General features: G+C 45.8%; 1 protein-coding gene across 1 annotated transcript in view; it reads left to right on the top strand.

The window, feature by feature from the left end:
• Nucleotides 1–17,469, top strand: part of TMEM131L (transmembrane 131 like) — a 166,672-nt gene extending 149,203 nt beyond the window's left edge. Inside the window, exons 28-36 of the mRNA XM_035023255.1 lie at nt 1,272–1,393; nt 4,273–4,439; nt 6,400–6,582; nt 9,319–9,397; nt 10,534–10,616; nt 11,285–11,405; nt 12,424–12,515; nt 15,399–15,538; nt 16,288–17,469. Of these exons, the coding sequence (XP_034879146.1) occupies nt 1,272–1,393; nt 4,273–4,439; nt 6,400–6,582; nt 9,319–9,397; nt 10,534–10,616; nt 11,285–11,405; nt 12,424–12,515; nt 15,399–15,538; nt 16,288–16,563 (1,263 nt within the window). The 3' untranslated portion in view covers nt 16,564–17,469. The remainder of the gene's footprint in view (nt 1–1,271; nt 1,394–4,272; nt 4,440–6,399; nt 6,583–9,318; nt 9,398–10,533; nt 10,617–11,284; nt 11,406–12,423; nt 12,516–15,398; nt 15,539–16,287) is intronic.
• Nucleotides 17,470–20,600: the final 3,131 nt, after the last annotated feature.

The raw sequence follows: 20,600 nt of genomic DNA, 5'->3' as shown, positions 1-20,600 counted from the left end.
CTTACTGGGGGAGAAACTAAAGGAGTATTAAGAAAAAAACAAAAATCCCATTCTCCCACCACATGTACAGTTACAATTTCATTTTATTTCTAGTATTTATTGTAATAAGCCTGCTGCTTTAATAGATACATGAGGCTTTCGGTACCCCAGATATGTAACACATAGGCATTTGAATGAAACCTTTTCTTTTTCTTCTTCCAAGTCATGTGTGTCAGGCAAGTGTATGTTAGAACATCATGCATTCCTACTCTGATTTCAGGACCAACCTTCTCGAAAAAGAAGGTAAAATGAGCCAGTCTTTATTCTTTATGAAATGTGAATCCTAAGGGTCAGTAGGAAGAGGACTCTGGGAGCTAGGGGATTTGCCTCTGGGAGGTCCCTGAAGGATGCATTTTTCAAGCCCTGGGGTCTCAATTTGTGAGCTCTGTACCACCTCCCACCTGCTGACGGTGCCTCTGCTTTAAAGGGGCAGAGTGGTGGAAGGAAAAGAGGGAGAGAGTGCAAGAGGATTCCGGGCAGGGGCTACTTCAGAATGCTAATGGGCAGGGGATCCTCCTGCCCTCTGTCCAGTTAACAGACTGCTGAACATAAAAGGAAAAGGCCCAAATTAACAATTACATATATACACACACACATACACACTTATCTATATGTATATATACACACATACACACTTATCTATATGTATATACACACATGTACTATATATAATTTATAGATACATAGTATTTCATGCTAAATTAAGTTTTTCAAAACCACATTTAAAAAACATCAAGCATATTCTTATTTACAAAAGCTTAAACTTTTTGGCACACTCAGTGGAGATTGGCCGTCTCCTAAAGTTTTTCTGTAAACAAATAAAAACAAATACACAAATTATTCCTACGGTGAGTTTTTACATGATTTTTCTTCAGTAGTAATTCATGTGAATTGCACATACCAAATTAACAGGTGAACGCTGGAGAATTTATTGCTGCTGAAGTTAACAGCAAGCTGACCCTAAATTGCCAACAGATGTTTTCCCTTTATAGCCCCTTTGGAATTCTGAAGGCAACAATGTTTCTTCTTTTTGCAGAGATTGAGGGAGGTAGAGAAAGAAGGGGAATGAAAACAGACTGGAGATTGAGAAATGTATGTCTCCATTTTCACCAGTGTTGGAACATTCTGAATTTGTATGGAGTTGGTCTTCAAAAGTTAAAAAAAAAAAAAAGGTTTTAAATGTATATTTAGTCAGTTTAAGCCTTCATTTAAGGTTTCTTTTTTCTCTGTAGCAAGAAGATCCTTATAGGAAGAAGAAGCTTCAGGAGAAAAAAGAAGGAAATTTACAAAATTTAAGTTGGAATAAAAGTCGAACGTGTCGTAAAAAGAAACGGGGTGCTGCTCAGGTCTTGAGGTGTGTTAATTTTTACAATCCTTTTAAAATTTTCATCTATTTTTTACTCTGTAATTTTACACTTAGCTGTTATCATTTAGTCTTATTTTTGCGATGTCATACTGAGAATAGAGTATTAACGTAAAAGTACGTTATTAAAATTAATGTGTATTCTTGTTATGTTTTCATTTATATTATTAAAATACCTTAAAGTGAATAGATTTTTCGTGTTTTTACCTTAAAAAATGCTCAAAGCTATGGGAGGTTTTAAAGAAAACGCATAAGGTCTCCTCTGTGCCCGGCCTTTCATTCTGCCTGTGAAGTGCAGGAGCGTTTGTGGGGCAGGTGACGGAGGAAACAGATGGGTGCCGGCAGGCCTCCCCTCCCCAGCGTTACCCTCGCCCACGGGGTCCCGTAGTGAAAGAGAAGAGTCACCAGAAGCTAGGTTCTTACGTTTCTGGGAGTGAGGGGCCGAGGCATGTGTTTTGCTGAAAGCCCCAGAGTTGGTAAGGGGCAGAGCCAGAATTGGTATTCTCCTTTGGAAACCTTGCCTCCTTAGTCATTCAATCTCCCTAAGCTTTCATTTTCTTATTAGTAAAATGAAAGCACTGGATAGTGTTTATGTGGGAATCCCATATTTTTTTTCAACAGGTCAGTACGCACATTCTTTTTTTTTTTTAAGATTTTATTTATTTGAGAGAGAGAAAGAGCACGAATGGGGGTGGGGGTTTGGCAGAGGGAGAAGCAGACTCCCCATTGAGCAGGGAGCCCTGTGCCAGGCTTCATCCCAGGACCCTGGAATCAGGACCTGAGCCAAAGGCAGTTGCTTAACCGACTGAGCCACCCAGGCGCCCCTGTAGTGCATACATTCTGACTCCAAATCCATCTGGTGGTATAGTCTCTGAATTTTGATTTCTTGGGTTAGACTTCTAAACACCCAACATGTGCCCAAGTCGAGAGCCTCCAGTAGAGATGCTTTCTCCTGCCTTTTCCTCCCTAAGTCCATGGATGGAGCTTTTCCGGTGTCTCTTGCACTGACAGTGCTTCCTTCAAGGACCCTACTTTTATTTAGGAAACAGTTCGAGGTCCCTGACTCCTGTATGTGACTGTCCTTGAGCGCGGAATTAAAACCCAGCCCCTCCTGAGTAATCCCTCCATCCTCACCTCTCTGGCTTTTTCTTCTTTTGAGTTCTGGCATCTGGGGATTTCTTTCTTGTAGGTTCAGCTAGGTATTTGTATGTGTTTCTGTCAAATTGTCCTTTTGTGGCTCCTAATCTTCCTGTGGAAGAAGCCCCACCTTGCTGTAGTCGCGCTTGTTGTGTGAAGGGGACTCGGGCAGCACAGCTCACATGGAGGCGAGGACCATGGGGTGGGAGACGTATTTGGTGCTGCTCACGGCGTCTGTCCCTAGGTCCCTGAGGTGGCTGCGATCTGGAGCTCAGAGCTGGTGATTCAGCAGTGTTGTGTTGTATGCTCTGCTGGAGAACGGTCAGGCAGCTCCAAGGTCCCTAGCTCACACTGGGCAACAGCAAAATGCAAAGATGTTGGTAGTTTGTCGTTAATACCAAATACTAACTGTTGATTGGTAATTGTCCTTTTAATTTAGGCTAAATTATTTAAAAACTGCAATGTGGTGTCTTATAGAAAGTTACACCGTATATTCTTTTTACATGTATTTTCATAAAACAAATTGATTTAGATCACTGTAAAATACTACATTTTGGGGGTGCCGGGGTAGCTCAGTTGGTTAAGTGTCTGCCTTTGGCTCAGGTCATGATCCCGGAGTGCTGGGATCGAGTCCCACGTTGGATTCCCTGCTCAGCAGGGAGCCTGCTTCTTACTCTCCCTCTGCCCCTCCCCCTGCTTGTGTGCATGCTCTCTCTCTCCGTCAAATAAATGAATAAAGTCTTTTTAAAAAATAAAGTATTATGTTTTTCTGATAAGAACATACAGGAAAATACAAAAATCAAGTGGAATTTCACCAATTAAGTGTCATGGTATATTTCTATAAGCAGATTTCTGACATGCTAAAGAAACAAGTTGTTAACATAGAACTGTTAAGTATCTTGTAGCTAATCAGAATGTTCTGGGAACATGATGCTTAAGAAGTAGGTGGTTGTCAGATTGTCTGTTTCCTTGGCTCTTGCTTGTATCTATTATACTCTTTACCTTGAGTGGTCAGAAACTGGTGAAATCATGTGCTATGGCTCACGTTTTGTCTTCGTAACTGCCATCCTACAAACCTGCCACGAGGTACTGAAATTGGACCTTGTGAGTAGCCATCTGCACACTCCTATGGCATCCTCTACCATTTCTAAATGTTTAGCCATTTGCAAAACCATTACAGTTCTTTCCCCCAAGGAGTTCACGGTCTAGTAGAGAGATGTTTTTATTGGGCCATGAATTCCTTAGGGAAAGAACTTAATGCTTTGTAAATGCTACACCTTTCCTAACAATACATGGCACGTGGTAGTCATTCAACAAATGTTTGCTAAATGAATGGATGAGATAAGATTTAAGTTAACCCCCAGACACCAGGGAGTAGGTTCATCTACTGAGAATCATACCTTATGCTAAAGCCAAGGAAGATGGGCCAAGAGTCCTGGGTTCTGGTCATGGACTTGCCACTTCTGAGATGATAGAAGGACTCATTTAACCTTGTGGAGTTTTATTCCTCTCACTGTGAACTAGGAAGTCGATTAAATGAGCTCCAAATTGATTGTAGTTCTAAAACAGCAAATCTTTGTCATTTTGATATCCTCTTACTCAGTCAAAACCCTAAGAACAGAGGTCTTGAGTTGTCCCAGGTTCATATTTTCACCTCTGATAAGTCTCCTAGAAAGCAAGGATGGATGGATGGATGATAACATTCAAATGTGATCTTTTTGTGGTTCTTCTAGGCCTTCTGAACAGAGTGAATTAAAACTTGTGTGCAGTGAATTTGAAAGGTCTGAGCTGAGCAGTGACATCGATGTCAGAAACTGGTGTATACAGGAAAATCCTGGGGAAATTTGTAAGACCGATGCTGGCATTGGAAGCCCCTTATCTGCTGCACAGGGAGAGGCAGGTATGTAACTACATTGAGCTGTGAATGGTGCTTCTGTCGGAAGTTTTGATTCCTCTAGGAAGTATCTAGTGTAAAGAAATGGGTCTTGACATGAACAGACACTTCTCCAAAGAAGACATACAAGTGGCCAGCAGACACATGAAAAAACGTTCAACGTCACTGGCCATCAGGAAATTCAAATCAAAACCACATTGAGATACCACCTTACACCAGTTAGAATGGCAAAAATTGATAAGGCAAGAAACAACAAAGGTTGGAGAGGTTGTGGAGAAAGGGGAACCCTCTTACGCTGTTGGTGGGAATGCAAGTTGGTACAGCCACTTTGGAAAACAGTGTGGAGGTGCCTCAAAAAATTAAAAATAGAGCTACCCTATGACCCAGCAATTGCACTCCTGGGTATTTACCCCAAAGACACAGATGTAGTGAAAAGAAGGGCCATATGCACCCCAATGATCATAGCAGCAATGTCCGCAATAGCCAAACTGTGGAAAGAGCTGAGATGCCCTTCAACAGATGAATGGATAAAGAAGATGTGGTCCATATATACAATGGAATATTACTCAGCCATCAGAAAGGATGAATACCCAACTTTTACATCAACATGGGTGGGACTGGAGGAGATTATGCTAAATGAAATAAGTCAAGCAGAGAAAGTCAATTATCATATGGTTTCACTTATTTGTGGAACATAAGGAATAGCATGGAGGACATTAGGAGAAGGAAGGGAAAAATTGCGGGGGGGAATTGGAGGGGGAGATGAACCATAAGAGACTATGGACTCCGAGAAACAAACTGAGGGTTTTAGAAGGGAAGGGCATGGGGGGATGGGTCAGCCCGGTGATGGGTATTAAGGAGGGCACGTACTGCATGGAGCACTGGGTGTTATACGAAAACAGTGAGTCATGGATCACTACATCAGAAACTAATGATGTATTGTATGGTGACTAACTGAACATAATAATAATAATAATAATAACAATTATAATAATAAATGGGTCTTGAGATTATCACTTTATAGGCAACTTAGCTTACAGCAGCCCAAATGGAAAGCTATCAGGATGAGACTGGAAACCTGAGATTCTTTTGAACCTGGGCAGGCCTCTGGTGTTCGCCCCGCTTCCTCTAAAACTTGGCCATTCTCCACTCTCCCCATGCAGAGTGCTGAAGACACAGTGGTTGCTTACTCTGGGGGAAGGCCAGGTGGGAACCGTGTTCTTCTCACACACCTGAGCCAGGTGGTTCCTGCAGACCAGGCTGCTGGCCCACCCGAGAACTGCTGGGCAGAGACTCTGGGAGTGGGAGGTAGAGGGCACCCAGAGCTGGTCCAGGGTAGGGCAGAGCATAGCAGGAGGCTCAGGGGCCGCTGAAGCTGGCTGTAGCCGTGGGGGAGGGGGCGGGGGAGTGGTCATGCTCCCAGCCAGCACCTGTGTCCCCAGACACACGTCCGCGTCAGCGCGTGCAGGCTGGCAGACACGCCAGCTGACAGAGTTAGGGAGTTTCTCCCTCCGTCCTCTCACTTATTCCCTTGACACACGTGTTGCTTTTTGGTTTTATTGGAGGTTCTTTCCACCCACACATAAATAATAATTTGAAGCTCTTAGTGGAAATCTTAATAGAAGAGAGTGGGACGTTACCTATAAATTTCCAGTCTGGTTGAGTAGGCTCGGAGTGTTTATTTCCAGAACCATTGTTAGATCACAGTTATCGTTGGTATGGACGGTCTGAGCCCCGGACACGTGTGAGCGTCCATCCCATAGGCAGAGCTCATCCCCCACGGTTCCTCCACGTCCCATCATTGGTGTCAGGTAACTTCATTCTTCTCCCTGGATGAGCAGAGGTAGAGCAGACCCTGAAGCTGAACGTGGCCTCCTTCCTAATTTTACCTCTCTCCTTTGATGGGACGTGGCATCCAGTTGAAAATTGTTTAACTGAAACGCGACGTCTCTCTGCCTTCCCGCAGAGGGCTGCTACCCGAAGCCCGGGAAGAAGTGCGTGGAGAAGTCCTGCTCCGATTCCAGCTCGGACTGCGGCAGCTCGTCGGGCAGTGTGCGGGCCAGCCGGGGCAGCTGGGGCAGCTGGAGCAGCAGTAGCTCCGATGGGGACAAGAAGCCTGTGGCGGGCCCTCAGCACTTCCTGCCGGCCGGTGAGTCCCGGGGGGCAGGGGGGGTGGCGGCCTGCCAACCGCCCTTGGCGAGCCCGGTACCAGGCCAGGATCTGCCTTCCAGCGCCTGGAACCCACGCAGGGCCGCAGGTTGGAGTACCGGCTTCGTTTTGGATTTCATTCACTCTCTTGTTTTCCCTCCTTCCTTTTTTTCCCCTCCCCTCCCCTCCCCACCCCATCATCATCATCATCATCATCATCATCATTTCAATGTGTATCTTTGAAACAGTTCAAAGAACTTCCACATTTATTTTATCACTTGCGCGTTTTTATTATGGTAAAATATTTGTAACAGAATTTACCGTTTTTAAGTGTAGCATTCAGTGGCATTAAGAGCACTCCTATTGCGTAACCATCCATTCCCCGAATCTTCTCATCAGCCCCAACAGACTCTGCACCTTTAAACAACGGCTCTCTGTTCCCCAGTCCCCGCTCCCCCAGCCCCTGGAAGCCTCTCTGCTACTTCCTGTCTCGATCACTTTGACTACTCTAGTGTCTAAGTAGAATCACACAGTGGTTGTCCTTTTGTGTCTGGCTTATTTCACTTAGCGTAATTTCTCCAAGGTTCTTCCAGCCTTCCTTTTTAAGGCCGAATAATATTCCAATCCATGTACATACCACATTTTGATTATCCATTCATCTGTTGATGGCCACTTGGGGTGTTTCCACATTTTGGCTCTTGTGAATAATGCTTCTGTGGACATTGCGGCCTGCTCTTATTTTTGAGAAATTTGGAGATTTGGGAAAGGTCAAAGAATTAACTTAACTTTTGTTATATTTACCCTCTTTCTTTTTTTTTTTTTAATAATGCCTTATAGTCTGTTCCACTTTTACCTCCTCAAGAGCATCACTGTCCACTGTCGTGAACTTGGTGTGTATTCTTCTAGTCCATATTTTATTTTACCTTCATATGTCCACCAACAAAGTATAGAATATTTGTGACTTACGTAAAGGAAATTGCACTTCAGTATATCATTCTGCATATTGCTTCTTTCACTTGGTGTTTTTTTAAGCTCTGTGACCATATAAAGATGGAGTTTGTTCCTTTCCACTATTGTTTTCAACATAGTAAATTTAGTCTTTGTGTAAGGAAACGGTGGTGAGATTGAGAAGCTCGCACGTGTGAGGCCTTCGTTCCCCAGTCACACTCACACTGCTCCCACACGGCCTTGAGAGGGAGGACCAACGTCCCCGGGCCAGGCTGAGGTGCGAGGCCCCGGGCTCAGAGAGGTTGGCGGCTTGTTCCACACCCCAGTTTGCTCACTGCCAGGGGCTCGGGCTTGAACCCTGTCTCCTCCCCCAGACAGACCGCTTCAAGCCACAGACAGCTCCCTTCAGCAGCGTCTGAGCTGTCTCTCTTCTCTATCTCCTCCCCGCGGTGAGACCTATAAAAGAAGGTCTTGTCTGAGAGACCCGGGCACGATAGCCATAAAAACCTACACAGGGCACCCACGTGTATCTTCAGGCTGTGTTTCGTTATCAGCTCCCCCACCTCCCATCGCCAGGAGCCTTTGCGACATTGTTTTCTTAATGACCCCCCATAAAATTTTAATATCACTGATATGCACTGTTTATTACTGTGTACTGTGCTTTAGGCATAAAGAGATAAGATCTTCTCAGAAACATAGCAGTCCTGCCCCCTCTGGGGGAGACTGTCTTCCCTCACGTGGAGCCTCAGGCAGGCTCAGATGAAGGCAGGCAGGTCCATGTGCGTGCTTTGGTAGCGGGGATGCGTCTGGCCTGAGGAAGCTTGGCTTTCGCAGCCTACACCAAGCACAGCTCCATCCACCACCGAAGACAAAGTTTGCCTGATGATGCCAGCTCAAGATTTTTAAAAATCGGTCCTTAGTAACAAAGAATAGAAGTGCAGCTTTTGCTTAGGGAAGGCCAAGGAGCAAGATGGTAAAAATTATTGATGGTGTTGCCATACTTAATATGTAGTTTATAGGTTGTTTGAGGGTTATGTACTATCAGGAAAATGTCCCCAGTATAATTAATGGTGTAAAAGACCATAAAGACAAAGTATATATGAAGTGTGAGCCCAATTTTATACATATGCATGCACATAAAAAGAGATAGTAAGGAAGTACACCTGACGTTGAACGGCAGCATCATCGCAGGTGACTTCTGTTTTTCTTCTCTAAACTTAACGTTTGTTTTCATAGGTTTCCTACAGTGGCACTTTTATAAACTGCAGGGATCTATTTATATAGCAAGATTTCTTTTATCAGAAAAATCCTTATGAGAAAGTTACATAATATTAACAGTTTCAGCTTTTTTCCATAATTAAAACACTGTGAGTCCCAAATCCATAAATTTAAGTTAGTAAGGGGGCGCCTAGGTGGCTCAGTCGTTAAGCGTCTGCCTTCGGCTCAGGTCATGATCCCGGGGTCCTGGGATCCAGCCCCACATCGGGCTCCCTGCTCAGCGGGAAGCCTGCTTCTCCCTCTCTCACTTCCCCTGCTTGTGTTCCTGCTCTCGCTGTCTCTGTCAAATAAATAAATAAAATCTTTAAAAAAAAATTTAAGTAAGTTTTCACTGAAAAGATAAATATAATAGAGATTTTTAAAAAATAAAATTACTAATGTGAAAATCAGTTAAAAGTGAGAAATGAATTGCTCATTCAGGGTTAGTGATATTAACAGTCTGCACTTTAATACATAGTGCAGTTAAATTACATTTGTAAAAGCTTGTGATAATTTTTTTGCTTCTATGCAGGAGACAATGTTTCACAAAACGACTTTTCTTCAGAAACTCCCATCTCCTTGAATCTTTCTCATAACATCTGCAATCCCACGTAAGTGTTTGACTTTCTAGCTTTTATAGTGTGTTTTATGTATTATCTTTTTCTGTCACTGTGCTGCTTGCTGCTTTGTACTTGGTTCTGCAGGTGGAAATAGGCAAGCTTTTTAAGAATGAAAGAAAGTAACATCCAATTTCGCTCATAATTCAGAAAGCAGGATCCTTCTGAGTAAACATGTTTCCTGTGGGCACGTCTCTGGGAGCCCTGTTGCTGCCAGTGATAAAGCCACGTTAGAACACATCCCATTTCTGGGGCGCCTGGGTGGCTCGGTCGGTAAAGCGTCTGCCTTTGGCTCAGGTCATGATCCCAGGGTCCTGGGATCGAGCCCCGACGGGCTCAGAGCTCAGGCTCAGCGGGGAGTCTGCTGGTCCCTCTCCCTCTGCCCCTCCCCCAGCTTGCATGCGCTCTCTCTCTCTTAAATAAATAAATCTTAAGGGGGAAAAAAAAAAGAACACATCTCATTCCTGAAAGCAGAAAGAGAAACTGCAGTTATTGTAGGGATGGGTGTCATCTACTCTTTGCTAGGACTTGAAATAAAACTGAACACTGATGACGTAGGGAGTTTTGGAAGAAGCTAGCCGATCCTCCCATGGTTATGACTCCACTCTGTGATGATTGCTGCCCCATCGAACAAAATAGACAAGTGGCTTTTGTTGAGCGGGACAAGAGGAGGGGACTCAGCAAGCAGAGGGTTTTTGAGTGAGAACATGATCGCATTTCCTTAGGCGCTGGTCGCGTTGTGAGAGGACAGGAGGCGCTCGTTAACATTAGATGGATGCGCCTGTGAAGAAGGAAGTTCAGCAGGGGGCGAGGCAAGCTGTCCACTGTTTTGGGAGCGGTGGAACGTACAGTGACTAGGGATCGATACCTGCTGCCGGCTGGTGCTGGGCAGATGGGAGCCTGCAGTTGGCCTCAGTTAAACTGATTTTGTTGTGTATTAAAAACAGGCTTTGCTGGGTCTTGGAAATTGGATATCCCTTAACCCTTTTCTGGCTGTGTACCTTTGTGTCTCTAGTATTTCTGTTTCTTGGGGGAAGAATTCCTGTAAAACTCAGACTTGGTTGAACAAAGTTGGTATGTCCTTGTACAGAAGAAATCCATAGATCCTCATTTTCTCGCTTTCTCCACAGAAACATGAATAATCTCCCACAATACGCAGAACCTCCCTGTCCCAGCCTTCCTGCCGGGCCCGCAGGTGTTGAAGAAGATAAAGGTGAGGCGCAGACTCTTGCTACCGGCATCCAGGGGTCCCTCCACATGGCAGGCCAGGGAGCCGGTGAAGACGAGCAGGTGGTGGGGGGGGGGGGGGGCCCTCTGGTCTGAGCCACGTCACCACGCTTCCGTGCACTCTGGAAGGCACCTGCTCTCTGGATCGGCGTCATCAGGGGCCTCTGACTCGGGCTGCCCCTGCCTTGTAGCCGAGGTGCTCGTGTCTCCTGTTGTCCTGTAGCACCTGCTTCCCACGTGGCTGCAGTCGGGGGTTGTGGCAGGATGAGCCCAATGTTCACTCCCCGTGGCATCACTGAGCTCTCATACACGGACTTGCTTTTGCTTATATAAATTCTCCTAGATTTGAAAACTGCCCTACGCCTTGGAGCCGACTTTGAAAGCATGGGCTTCTGCACTGTCCTTTGGATACATTTTGGACTTGCTATTGTTGAATTGTCAGTGGAACAGTGGCGTTCTCCTTAGACCCCATCTTTCTGCTTTGTATCCTGAAAGTATATCCCGAAAAGGGTCAGGGAAGACAGAGATGATCAGTACGTGTGGGTGACTTGCAGGGAGTGTTTTCTAGAAGGAAAGAAGAGAAGATGCAGGAAGGGTGGGATGAGGGCCAAGGAGGGAAGAGGGTAGACTGAGAGGACTTGTTCTCTTCCTTAGGTCTTTACCCACCTGGAGACCTGTGGCCCACACAGCCCGTGTGTGTGACAAGCAGCTTCAACTGCGCTGTGGAGAACACCATGCCTGGCGTGATGCAGGGCCCGGCCCCCGTGCATAATAGGTACAGAATCTCTTCTCTGGTCGTTGCCTCGCTTAGCCTAAGGGAACTGGATTTCAGTCTGTTAGGCAGGCCTTGTAAAATTGGGGGCCAGGCTTCCTTCCCCCGTGCACCTTAGCTGGGTGTTTCCATCTGCCTCTTGAAGTTGTGTTGTGATGTCTTAGAAAACAACAAAGCCTGGGTGAGAGAAACATGAAATAAGAGCAACATAGCTGCTGACCACATCATTACTTTCCTCCCTAAGTTGAAAAGATGGTCTGTTAATAGAGGCCCGTTTGGAAAAACAATCACTCACAACTCCCACCACCTGACAGAGCAGAGATTTCCATTTTTCCGTGGCATTCATCATGAACACATTGAAAATGTTAAGAAAGATCAGATAGTTTGAGTATTGAAAGACCATTACACGGGAGCAGTTTCTTTAATTTGTTATTGGATGTCAAGGATGTTCAGTGGTGAGAACGTGAGAAAATGGTGGCATCTGTGTTTAATCACGGAATCTATTTGAGGTTTTCTTTTTTGGTTCAGTTTATTACAGTGGTATTGACTTTCTTCTCTCTATCATGAGACTCCAGTTTGTAATCGTGATCATAAGTATCTGTCGCGAATCAGTCGTGCTGGTTTTGGCTCCCCTGAGATGAATGCCGACCCTGCCCTGGGTGAGGGGGACGCTTTAGAGCCGCACCTGCTGAGGCTGAGAGCCTTGGGGTAGCGCAGTCACTCTCCCAGAGCGCTCCGGAAGCCAGGGCCTTGGATTCTGCCTCCAGTTGGACTTAGCCCACCTGGTGATCAGGCGAGTGCGCTCCCCACCGGAGCCATCCATCCTGCAAGGCCGTGTCATTGGCGGGGAGCGTTCAGTCAGGAAGTCTTTGATCCCGGGACTTGAGAAAGTACATTTTTTCTCTTCCCAAACTGAGGGATGAGCAGTGACTAGGATGCTGGGCCATGAAATCGTTCTCCTCTTTCTTCACTCGGTCTTTTGACGTCCTGCTTCTGAAACGAGACCTCTTGTGTTTTGTAGCAGTTTCATTGACTGGAGCGCAGCCTGTGAAGGCCAGTTCCCCAGCGTGTACTGTCCATTGGAACTGAACGATTATAATGCCTTTCCGGAAGGTAAAAGCTGCTCGAACAATCCGGTGCCATTCTTTTACTTTCAGAAAAGTCGAAGCAGAAAGTGGATGGACCTGAGGCACTAACTGCAGAAGAATGTACCTTTTTTTTTAATTTTAATTTTATTTTGTTATGTCACCATACAATACATCATTAGTTTTTGACGTAGTGATCCATGATTCACTGTTTTCGTATAACACCCAGTGCTCCATGCAGAACGTGCCCTCTTTAATACCCATCACCAGGGTAACCCATCCTCCCACCCCCCTCCCCTCTAGAACCCTCAGTTTGTTTCTCAGAGTCCATAGTCTCTCACGGTTCATCTCTCCCTCCAATTTCCCCCCCTTCATTTTTCCCTTCCTTCTCCTAATGTCCTCCATGCTATTCCTTATGTTCCACAAATAATTGAAACCATATGATAATTGACTTTCTCTGCTTGACTTATTTCACTTAGCCTAATCTCCTCCAGAATGTACCTTTTTAAAAGCAACTTCGATACAATTGACCCAGAACATTGTATTAGTTTCAGGTGTATGACGTAATGATTGGCTATTGGTATGTACTGGGAAGTGATGGCTACAGTAAGTCTAGTCACCACCCATCCCTGTACATGATTACAAATGTTCTCTCTGTGAGGAAAACTTTTTTTTTTTTTAAAGATTTATTTGAGAACGAGAGCACAAGCAGGGGGGAGCGGCAGAGGCAGAGGGAGAAGCAGGCTTCCCGCCGAGCAGGAAGCCCAATGCGGGGCTTGATCCCAGGACCCTGAGATCATGACCTGAGCTGAAGGCAGACGCTTAACGACTGAGCCACCCAGGTGCCCCTGTGAGGAAAATTTTTAAGATCTCTCTTAGCACCTTATAAATACACGATAGGATATTTGTTAACTCTGCTCACCATGACCGTACACTCTGTCTCCAGGATGGATTCATCTTATCATGGGGAGTTTGTACCGCTTGAGCGCCTTCATCCATTTTACATACACCCCACTCGCCTCCACCCCCTCCACTCCCCGGCTCTGACAATCACCAGTCTGTTCTGTGTATTCATGAGCTTGGACTTTTGTTGTTATTTGTCTGTTTATTAGGAATGTGCCTTTTAAATCAAAACAGATGAACATAGGGGAAGGGAAGGAAAAATAAGACAAAATCAGAGAGGGAGACAAACCATGAGAGACTCTTAACTCTAGGAAAAAAACTGAGGGTTGCTGGAGGGGAGGGGGTTGGGGTAATTGGGTGATGGGCGTTAAGGAGAGCATGTGATATGTTGAACACTGGGTGTTCTGTGCAACTGGTGAATCACTAAATTCTATCCCTGAAGCTAATAATACACTATATGTTAATTTTTTTAAAAAAAGAATGCACCTTTAACAGTGAGAACCTTTGAGAATGACCTTACAGGAAGCTGCCGAGTGGCTTCATGTGCGTTCAGTTGTGCGGGCCTGCCATGTATAATTTTAGATGGTCTCAAACAGCCCTCTCAACCTGGCTGTCTGGGGGCTTCTACAAATAACCCTGATCTATTTAGTCCCTCAGATTTGGTAGACCTGGGTCATTTGGATTTCTGTGGACTTAAGATTGTAGATTATCCATTGGGAGGCTGAGGCTTTAGGTGTTTGCTGTACTTTTTAGGCAGACAAGTCCCGAGGGAAATGAAAACAAGTACGGGCTTGTTCCTCAGCAGGGCCTAACTCTTCCTCCCCTGGGTGGTGGAGCAGAAGGACGGAACGGAGAGCCAGGAGGGGAAGCTGTGGGAAGTTGCAGATGCTTGGGCTCAAGCATCAGTAATAATAAACACTAAGAGCTATGAGATTTCCCTGATAAGCTGCAAAATGTCCCTATTACACATTACAGCCTGATCACGATTTCTCATAGTGGGGCTACCTTTTCAGGGAAGCTCTAAGCCGTGTAAGTAGATGGACTTCACCGGATTTTGATACCTGCCTTGCGCCATGCTAGCCACAGGGGGGTGCTGGGGTGACTTTCTTCCCGGGCTTGGGAGGCTTGTGTGTGTTACTGCAGCACCCCGTTATCCGGTTGTGCTTTCTGTGGCTTCAGTTACCCGCGGTCAGCTGCCTTCCAGAAGCAGATGAGCCTCCTCCTGACGTGCTGTCAGAAGGTCGATAGTAGCCTAATGCTGTGTCACAGTGTCTGTCATTCACCTCACCTCCTCTCCTCACGTAGGCACTGCATTACCTCACAGCCTCACAAGAAGGGTGAGTGCGGTACAACAAGGTATTTTGAGAGGGAAAGAGAAAAGAGGGCCCAATCACATAACTTTTATCAGAGTATGTTGTTAAAATTTTTTGATTTTATTAGTTAATCTCTTGCTGGGCCTGATTTATAAATTACACTTTACCCCGGGTATTTATGTGTAGGAAGAAAACAACGTACACAGGGCTCGGGAGTATCCGTGGCTTCAGACATCCACTGGGGGTCCTGGAACATATCTCTTGTGGGTAAGGCAGGGACAACTGTACCTTCCTGCTTAGCTAAGAAGTGCTGGTTTCATGGTGTATGTGCAGGAGGCTGAGGTTGGCACGACAGGTAATAAAAGCACATGTTAAGGACTGGTAAGAATCAACACGATTCCAGGCTGCAGGAGTGTTTATTAAAAAGCCTCCCATCAAATTGTCAAATACAGAACATCAAGCCCAGAGGAAGACCTTCCTGAGGGCTTCCTGAGGGCTTCCCAGGTAGCATATCTGATAGGTTTAACCTTGAGAATGACAGTGTAATGGCCCGCCTGGTCCCCATGGGGTGAGTATCTACACCTGTCTTTACCTCGGCAGTATGGTAAGGCCTTGAAAGCTTTTGGCCTGAGAGTGGGAATTCAGATCTCGCCGTAAAAATGTTTACCTATGTTGTTGTCTTCCACTCTTTGTAGAAAACATGAATTACCCCAATGGCTTCCCTTGTCCTGCCGAAATTCAGACAGACTTTATGGATCACAACTCTCCATCTACCTGGAGCCCCCCGCCCAACATGCCGACTGCCTGGGGACATGCAGGTCTTCTCAATTCTCCGGTCAGTGTCATGACCCCAGGGCAGCTCCGAGTTCTTTCTGGTGCTTCTTTAATCCTCGTCTCACTTCACTTCAGAGTCAGGTTCAGATCTTCACTTCAGAGTCAGGTTCAGATCGGCCAAAGCCTGGCTTGTTTCCTTAAGATCACAGAAGCTAGGCTAGCCTCCCTCTGAAGGAGCCTAGTGCGTAGTCAGACAGGTGGGGGCTTGCGGACACGGGCGGTTTAGCCGCCCTGAATGAGAAAGGCGTCCCAGAGGACACGGAGGAGCGATGCTGTGTCCATAAAATTGAGTTTGGGCCAGGAAGCCTCCCGTGACACAGCTGTGTTTCTAAACGCGGTCCTGCTGACCTTTTCATCTGTGCTCAGAGAGGAACGAATCCAAATGACCAAAAGGTTGGTCAGTGGTCCGTGAGTGGGTCCTGAGGGCTTCCTGCCTGTCAGCGCCCTTCTGAGCCTAAAAGCCCCATGCCTCTTCCCTCTCCCATCCACTCAAGACACTTTTTATGGATCGAGCGCATTTGACCTAGGGGTCCTTCCTTGGGTTGAAAATAAGTTTACCCAGTGAGATGAGGATTTCACAACCCTCTGTTGGAGAAAAATGGCGTTGAGGCAACCCAGAGGGTTGAGAATAGTTTAATGACTTCCCAGGGACTCGGATGGGTACCACTGAGGTGTCCACTGGTATGCATTCAACCTTGATGTTGCCTTTCTAAAAAATTTCTTTTTGTCCCCTCCTCATGTACACCTCAGCCCTACCTCACAAGCACCCGAAGCTTGTCTCCAATGTCTGGACTTTTTGGTTCCATCTGGGCCCCGCAAAGTGATGTATACGAAAGTTGCTGCCCCATCAGTCCCACCACGGAACATTCGACTCACATGGAAAACCAGGCTGTCATGTGCAAGGAATACTACCCAGGGTTTAACCCGTTTCGTGCCTATATGAACCTGGACATATGGACTACCACAGCAAATAGGAATGCAAGCTTCCCACTGTCTAGAGACTCAAGCTACTGTGGGAATGTGTGAAAAGAATTTGATTTTTAAACAATGTGAATAAAAGAGGCTTGTGTTTTGATTACTAGCGTAAACTGGTTGTTGAGATAGATTATGACATTGGTGGATATTTTGGCACTTTTATATGAAAATAAATTTTTTTAATGAAGTCTGGGTGCTCTATTTTTTTTTAACCCATTACAAATCACTGGTAGAAACTTAAGCATCCATATGTCATAACTTCTTCATAATTGAAGAAGTGTGTCAGACATGCCAAATGTTTTAAATTGGAACACGGGGGACTTCTAAGAAGGTTAAGAGTTGAGAAAGGAGGGGCTGCTGTGGTTGTCCCCTCCTTGGGCATCAGAATCCTCCCCGCCCCCCCCCCCCCCCCCCGGGGGAACTTCAAAAATGACCTTTATCTGGTGACGTTCCCAGAGATTCTGACTGAACTGACCCATGGCTCAGGCCGTCGGGATTTTGCTCCAGGTTCTCCACGGCCTGTAAGGTGCAGCCGGTGTTGAGAGCTGCGGGTTGGGAGGCCCAGCTGAGCAGCCCGCTCCCTTGCCTGGACAGACGGTGCTCAGGGTGGAGGGTGGCTCTTTCCGGTCCCGGCGGTCGCGGCTGCTTTGCGAAGCTGAGAGCCTAGCTCGGCTCTGCCTGTTCAGGAGCGCAAGAGTGTTCCCTGCCCTCTGTCCTGCCTGTGTGGGGGCAACAGCAGCAACGGGGACATTCTGGCAAGTGTTTGGTTTCCCCTGAGTGAGCGGGCTTACTCCAAATACAAAAACTCGGGGGAGTTAGGTAGCCAAAGCATGTTTGCCAGACCAGTTTGTATGTGCTTGTCAGTGACTTGAGAAAGCCATGAGATAGTGGAAGCATCTATGTGCATGTGTAAACTTTGAAAACCTTTAACTTTTAATAAAATGTCTTATTTTTTAACCTTTTGTCTTGTCTTTATTGGAAAGTCAGTAGGAGAGAGCTTCGAGTGGAGCGCTGGGTATGCTGGCTTTGGACCTGTCTTTGCCATGGCTGCCAGAGGGCCTGGGACAAGGAGGGCGGCGTGCTGCCAACCTGGGGCTGCCCTTCTGTGAGCGGTGCCTCCAGGCATGCACGGCGGCGAGAGACTACTCAGGTGGCCAAGTCAGAATCCTGATTTGGGTAAAGCAGACCTCCCACCCCCAGTGTGGAATAATGTTACAGTAATTGAGGTTCTAGGTATATACCCAAAAGAATCGAAAGCAGGGTCTTAAATGTTTGCATACCCATGTTCATAGCAGCATCATTCACAGTAGCCAAAAGGTGAGAACAACCTAATTGTCCATTGACAGATGAATGGATAATCAAAACATGGTATGTACATAGAATGGGATATTCAGCCGCAAAAAGGAAGATGATTCTGATCCATGCCACAACGTGGAGGGACCATGAAGACTTGATGCTCAGTGAACTAAGCTGGTCACAGGACACTTGCCGTATGATGCTACTTGTTTGTATGAGATACGTAGGGTGGTGAGATTCGTAGAGACAGTAGAGTGGTCACCGGGGCTGAGGGGAGGGGGGCGGGGAGTTGGTTAATGTGTACAGTTTTCGTTGGGGAAGATGAAAACCTTCTGAAATGGATGGTGGTGATGGTTGCACAACAGTGAGAAGCGTACTTAGTGCCACTGACCTGCACACTTCAAAATGATTAATACGGGAAGTTTTGCGTTAAGTATATTTTCCCACACACACAAATAGGCTGATGAAAAAGCCCCAAAGCATTTTCAGAATCAAATTCAAAACTCCCAGGGAAGAGAGAGGGTGAGACGTTAGATGTACATTCTGTTCAGTGTGATTGTTGATCTACTTTATTTTTCTACTTTCATCGATCCCCCCAATTCTCTATCAGGAAAACGTGAGAAACCAAAGTAAGTGTTTACTCCACTCTCTACGAGAAAAAGTAAATCTTCACTTCGACTGGAAGACTGTCTTTAGCCCTAAGACTAAAGCCAATGGCTGTGTGACATGTGCGTGAGCGGGAGAAGCCAAGTCCAGGTTGGGCCCCTGATGCAAGGGGCGTGGCTTTCTCTTCCTCTGTTTTCCCACTGGCCTCGTGGCCTGGACTCCTGACCCCGCTAAGGGTCTGTGTTACAGCATCAGACCTAACACAGCCTTCCCCACTTGTCTGGTTCCCCGTTGTCTCTCGCACCTGGCGTGGGGTCTGGTATTCAGCAGGGAGTGTAAAGGAATCGGGGGGAAGGAGGGTTACAACTACCTGGCAGTCGAAGTGAGTCTTAATTATATAGAGAACACTCCCAATTCTTCTGTGGTTGAGAGACAAGCAAGGGCCACCAGCAAAGCAGCCAAGGTAGGAGAAAATGTTACCACAGCTCTTCACATATGAGTGAACTTTCAGACGTCAATCTCCATGCATAGAGTTCTTCATGACCACTGTTGTCATCCTGGATTACAGTGACAGTGGGGAAAACTCGAGAATCACTTGAGTAATCAAGGAGGTAGAGGAGAAGACTGACCCTGCCTTCTAGGACTTTCAATTTGAATGGAGAACTCACCGAAGAGCCTGCCCTTTGGGGCCAGACTTCCTGAGGTCTAACTCCAGCTTCACCACATTTCTTAGTTTCTCCATGCCTCAGTTTCCTCTTCTGTAAAATGGGGATGACAGTGGTAACATACCTCATAGAGTAGTTGTGAGGAGTAAATGAGTGTTTAAATAGTAAACCCTCGATTGGCTGCTACTAGTATTTCGTATAATTACTATCGTCAATTTCAATGAAAGCATGAAACAACAGGACACAGGAAATGAAGTTTCAGAGTGGGTGGGGGCAAGTGAGGCAGGCACTTTTTGCATTGCTGATGTGATTATAAATTCATTGGCAATGTAGATCAGGGATCCTGAAGACTCTTCTAGGAATTGACTCCTACAAAAAATAGTACAAGATGTGCACAAAAATCAGATACTAGTTTTCTCTTGCTGCTATTAAAAATTCCCACAAACTTAGTCGCTTAAAACAACACAAATTTATCATCTTACAGTAGTCGGTCAGAAACCCAACACAAGTCTCACCGGACTAAAATCATGTTGGCAACACCATATTTATTCCCATGTGGAGGCTCTAGGGGAGAATCGACCTTCTTCCTTGACCTCTCCAGCTTCTCCAGGCCACCCATGTTCCTCTGCTCGTGGCCCCCTTTCTCCATCTTCAAAGCCAGTAATGTAACATCTCTCTGGTAACTGCTTCCTTCCACTGTCACATCTTTTTATATGATCTCAACTGGGAAAGATTCTCCTATTTTCAGAATCCATGTGATTAGACTGGGCCCACCCAGATCATCTCCCCATCTCAAGGTCCTTAATTTATCCCATCTTCAAAGTCCTTCTGGCTGTTTTTACAGGTTCCAGGGTTTAGGATGTGGACTTCTTTGGTGTGGGGGGTCATTTTTCTGCCTACCACAAGTGATGTGTGAGCATATTCATTACAGTGTTTAGAACAGCGGTGAATTGGAAATAAATGTTCTACGACAGGAATGTTTAAATCATAGTTCATACGGATGTTAGAATTCTAGGAAGCCTCTAAAAACTGTAAGACAATGATATAGGCAGGGAAAGAATTAGGATACAAAGTTATATACAGCATGAATATGGATAGTTGTTTTACATATGAATATGGATATTTTATACAGTAAGAATATGATAGTTTATATAGCAGAATATGGAGCTGGAGGGAATGATGCACCATCTGGTGGGTGGGGTTGCGAGTGGTTTTTCTTTCTTTTTTTTTTTTTTTAAAGATTTTATTTATTTATTTGAGACAGAGAGAATGAGAGAGAGAGAGCACATGAGAGGGGGGAGGGTCAGAGGGAGAAGCAGGCTCCCTGCCGAGCAAGGAGCCTGATGCGGGACTCGATCCTGGGACTCCAGGATCATGACCTGAGCCGAAGGCAGTCGCTTAACCTACTGAGCCACCCAGGCGCCCGGTTGTTCTTTTTTGTATCTTTTTTTTGTATTGTCTATTGTAGGAATGTATTACTATTTATTACTCTATCTCCCAAAATTTTAATTAAATCTGAAG

The sequence above is a fragment of the Mirounga leonina genome, unplaced genomic scaffold (assembly GCF_011800145.1).
Source record: "Mirounga leonina isolate KUSES-001 unplaced genomic scaffold, KU_Mleo_1.0 Mir_176, whole genome shotgun sequence".
Lineage (NCBI taxonomy): Eukaryota > Metazoa > Chordata > Mammalia > Carnivora > Phocidae > Mirounga > Mirounga leonina.
This window is presented reverse-complemented; position numbering and strand designations above follow the sequence as displayed.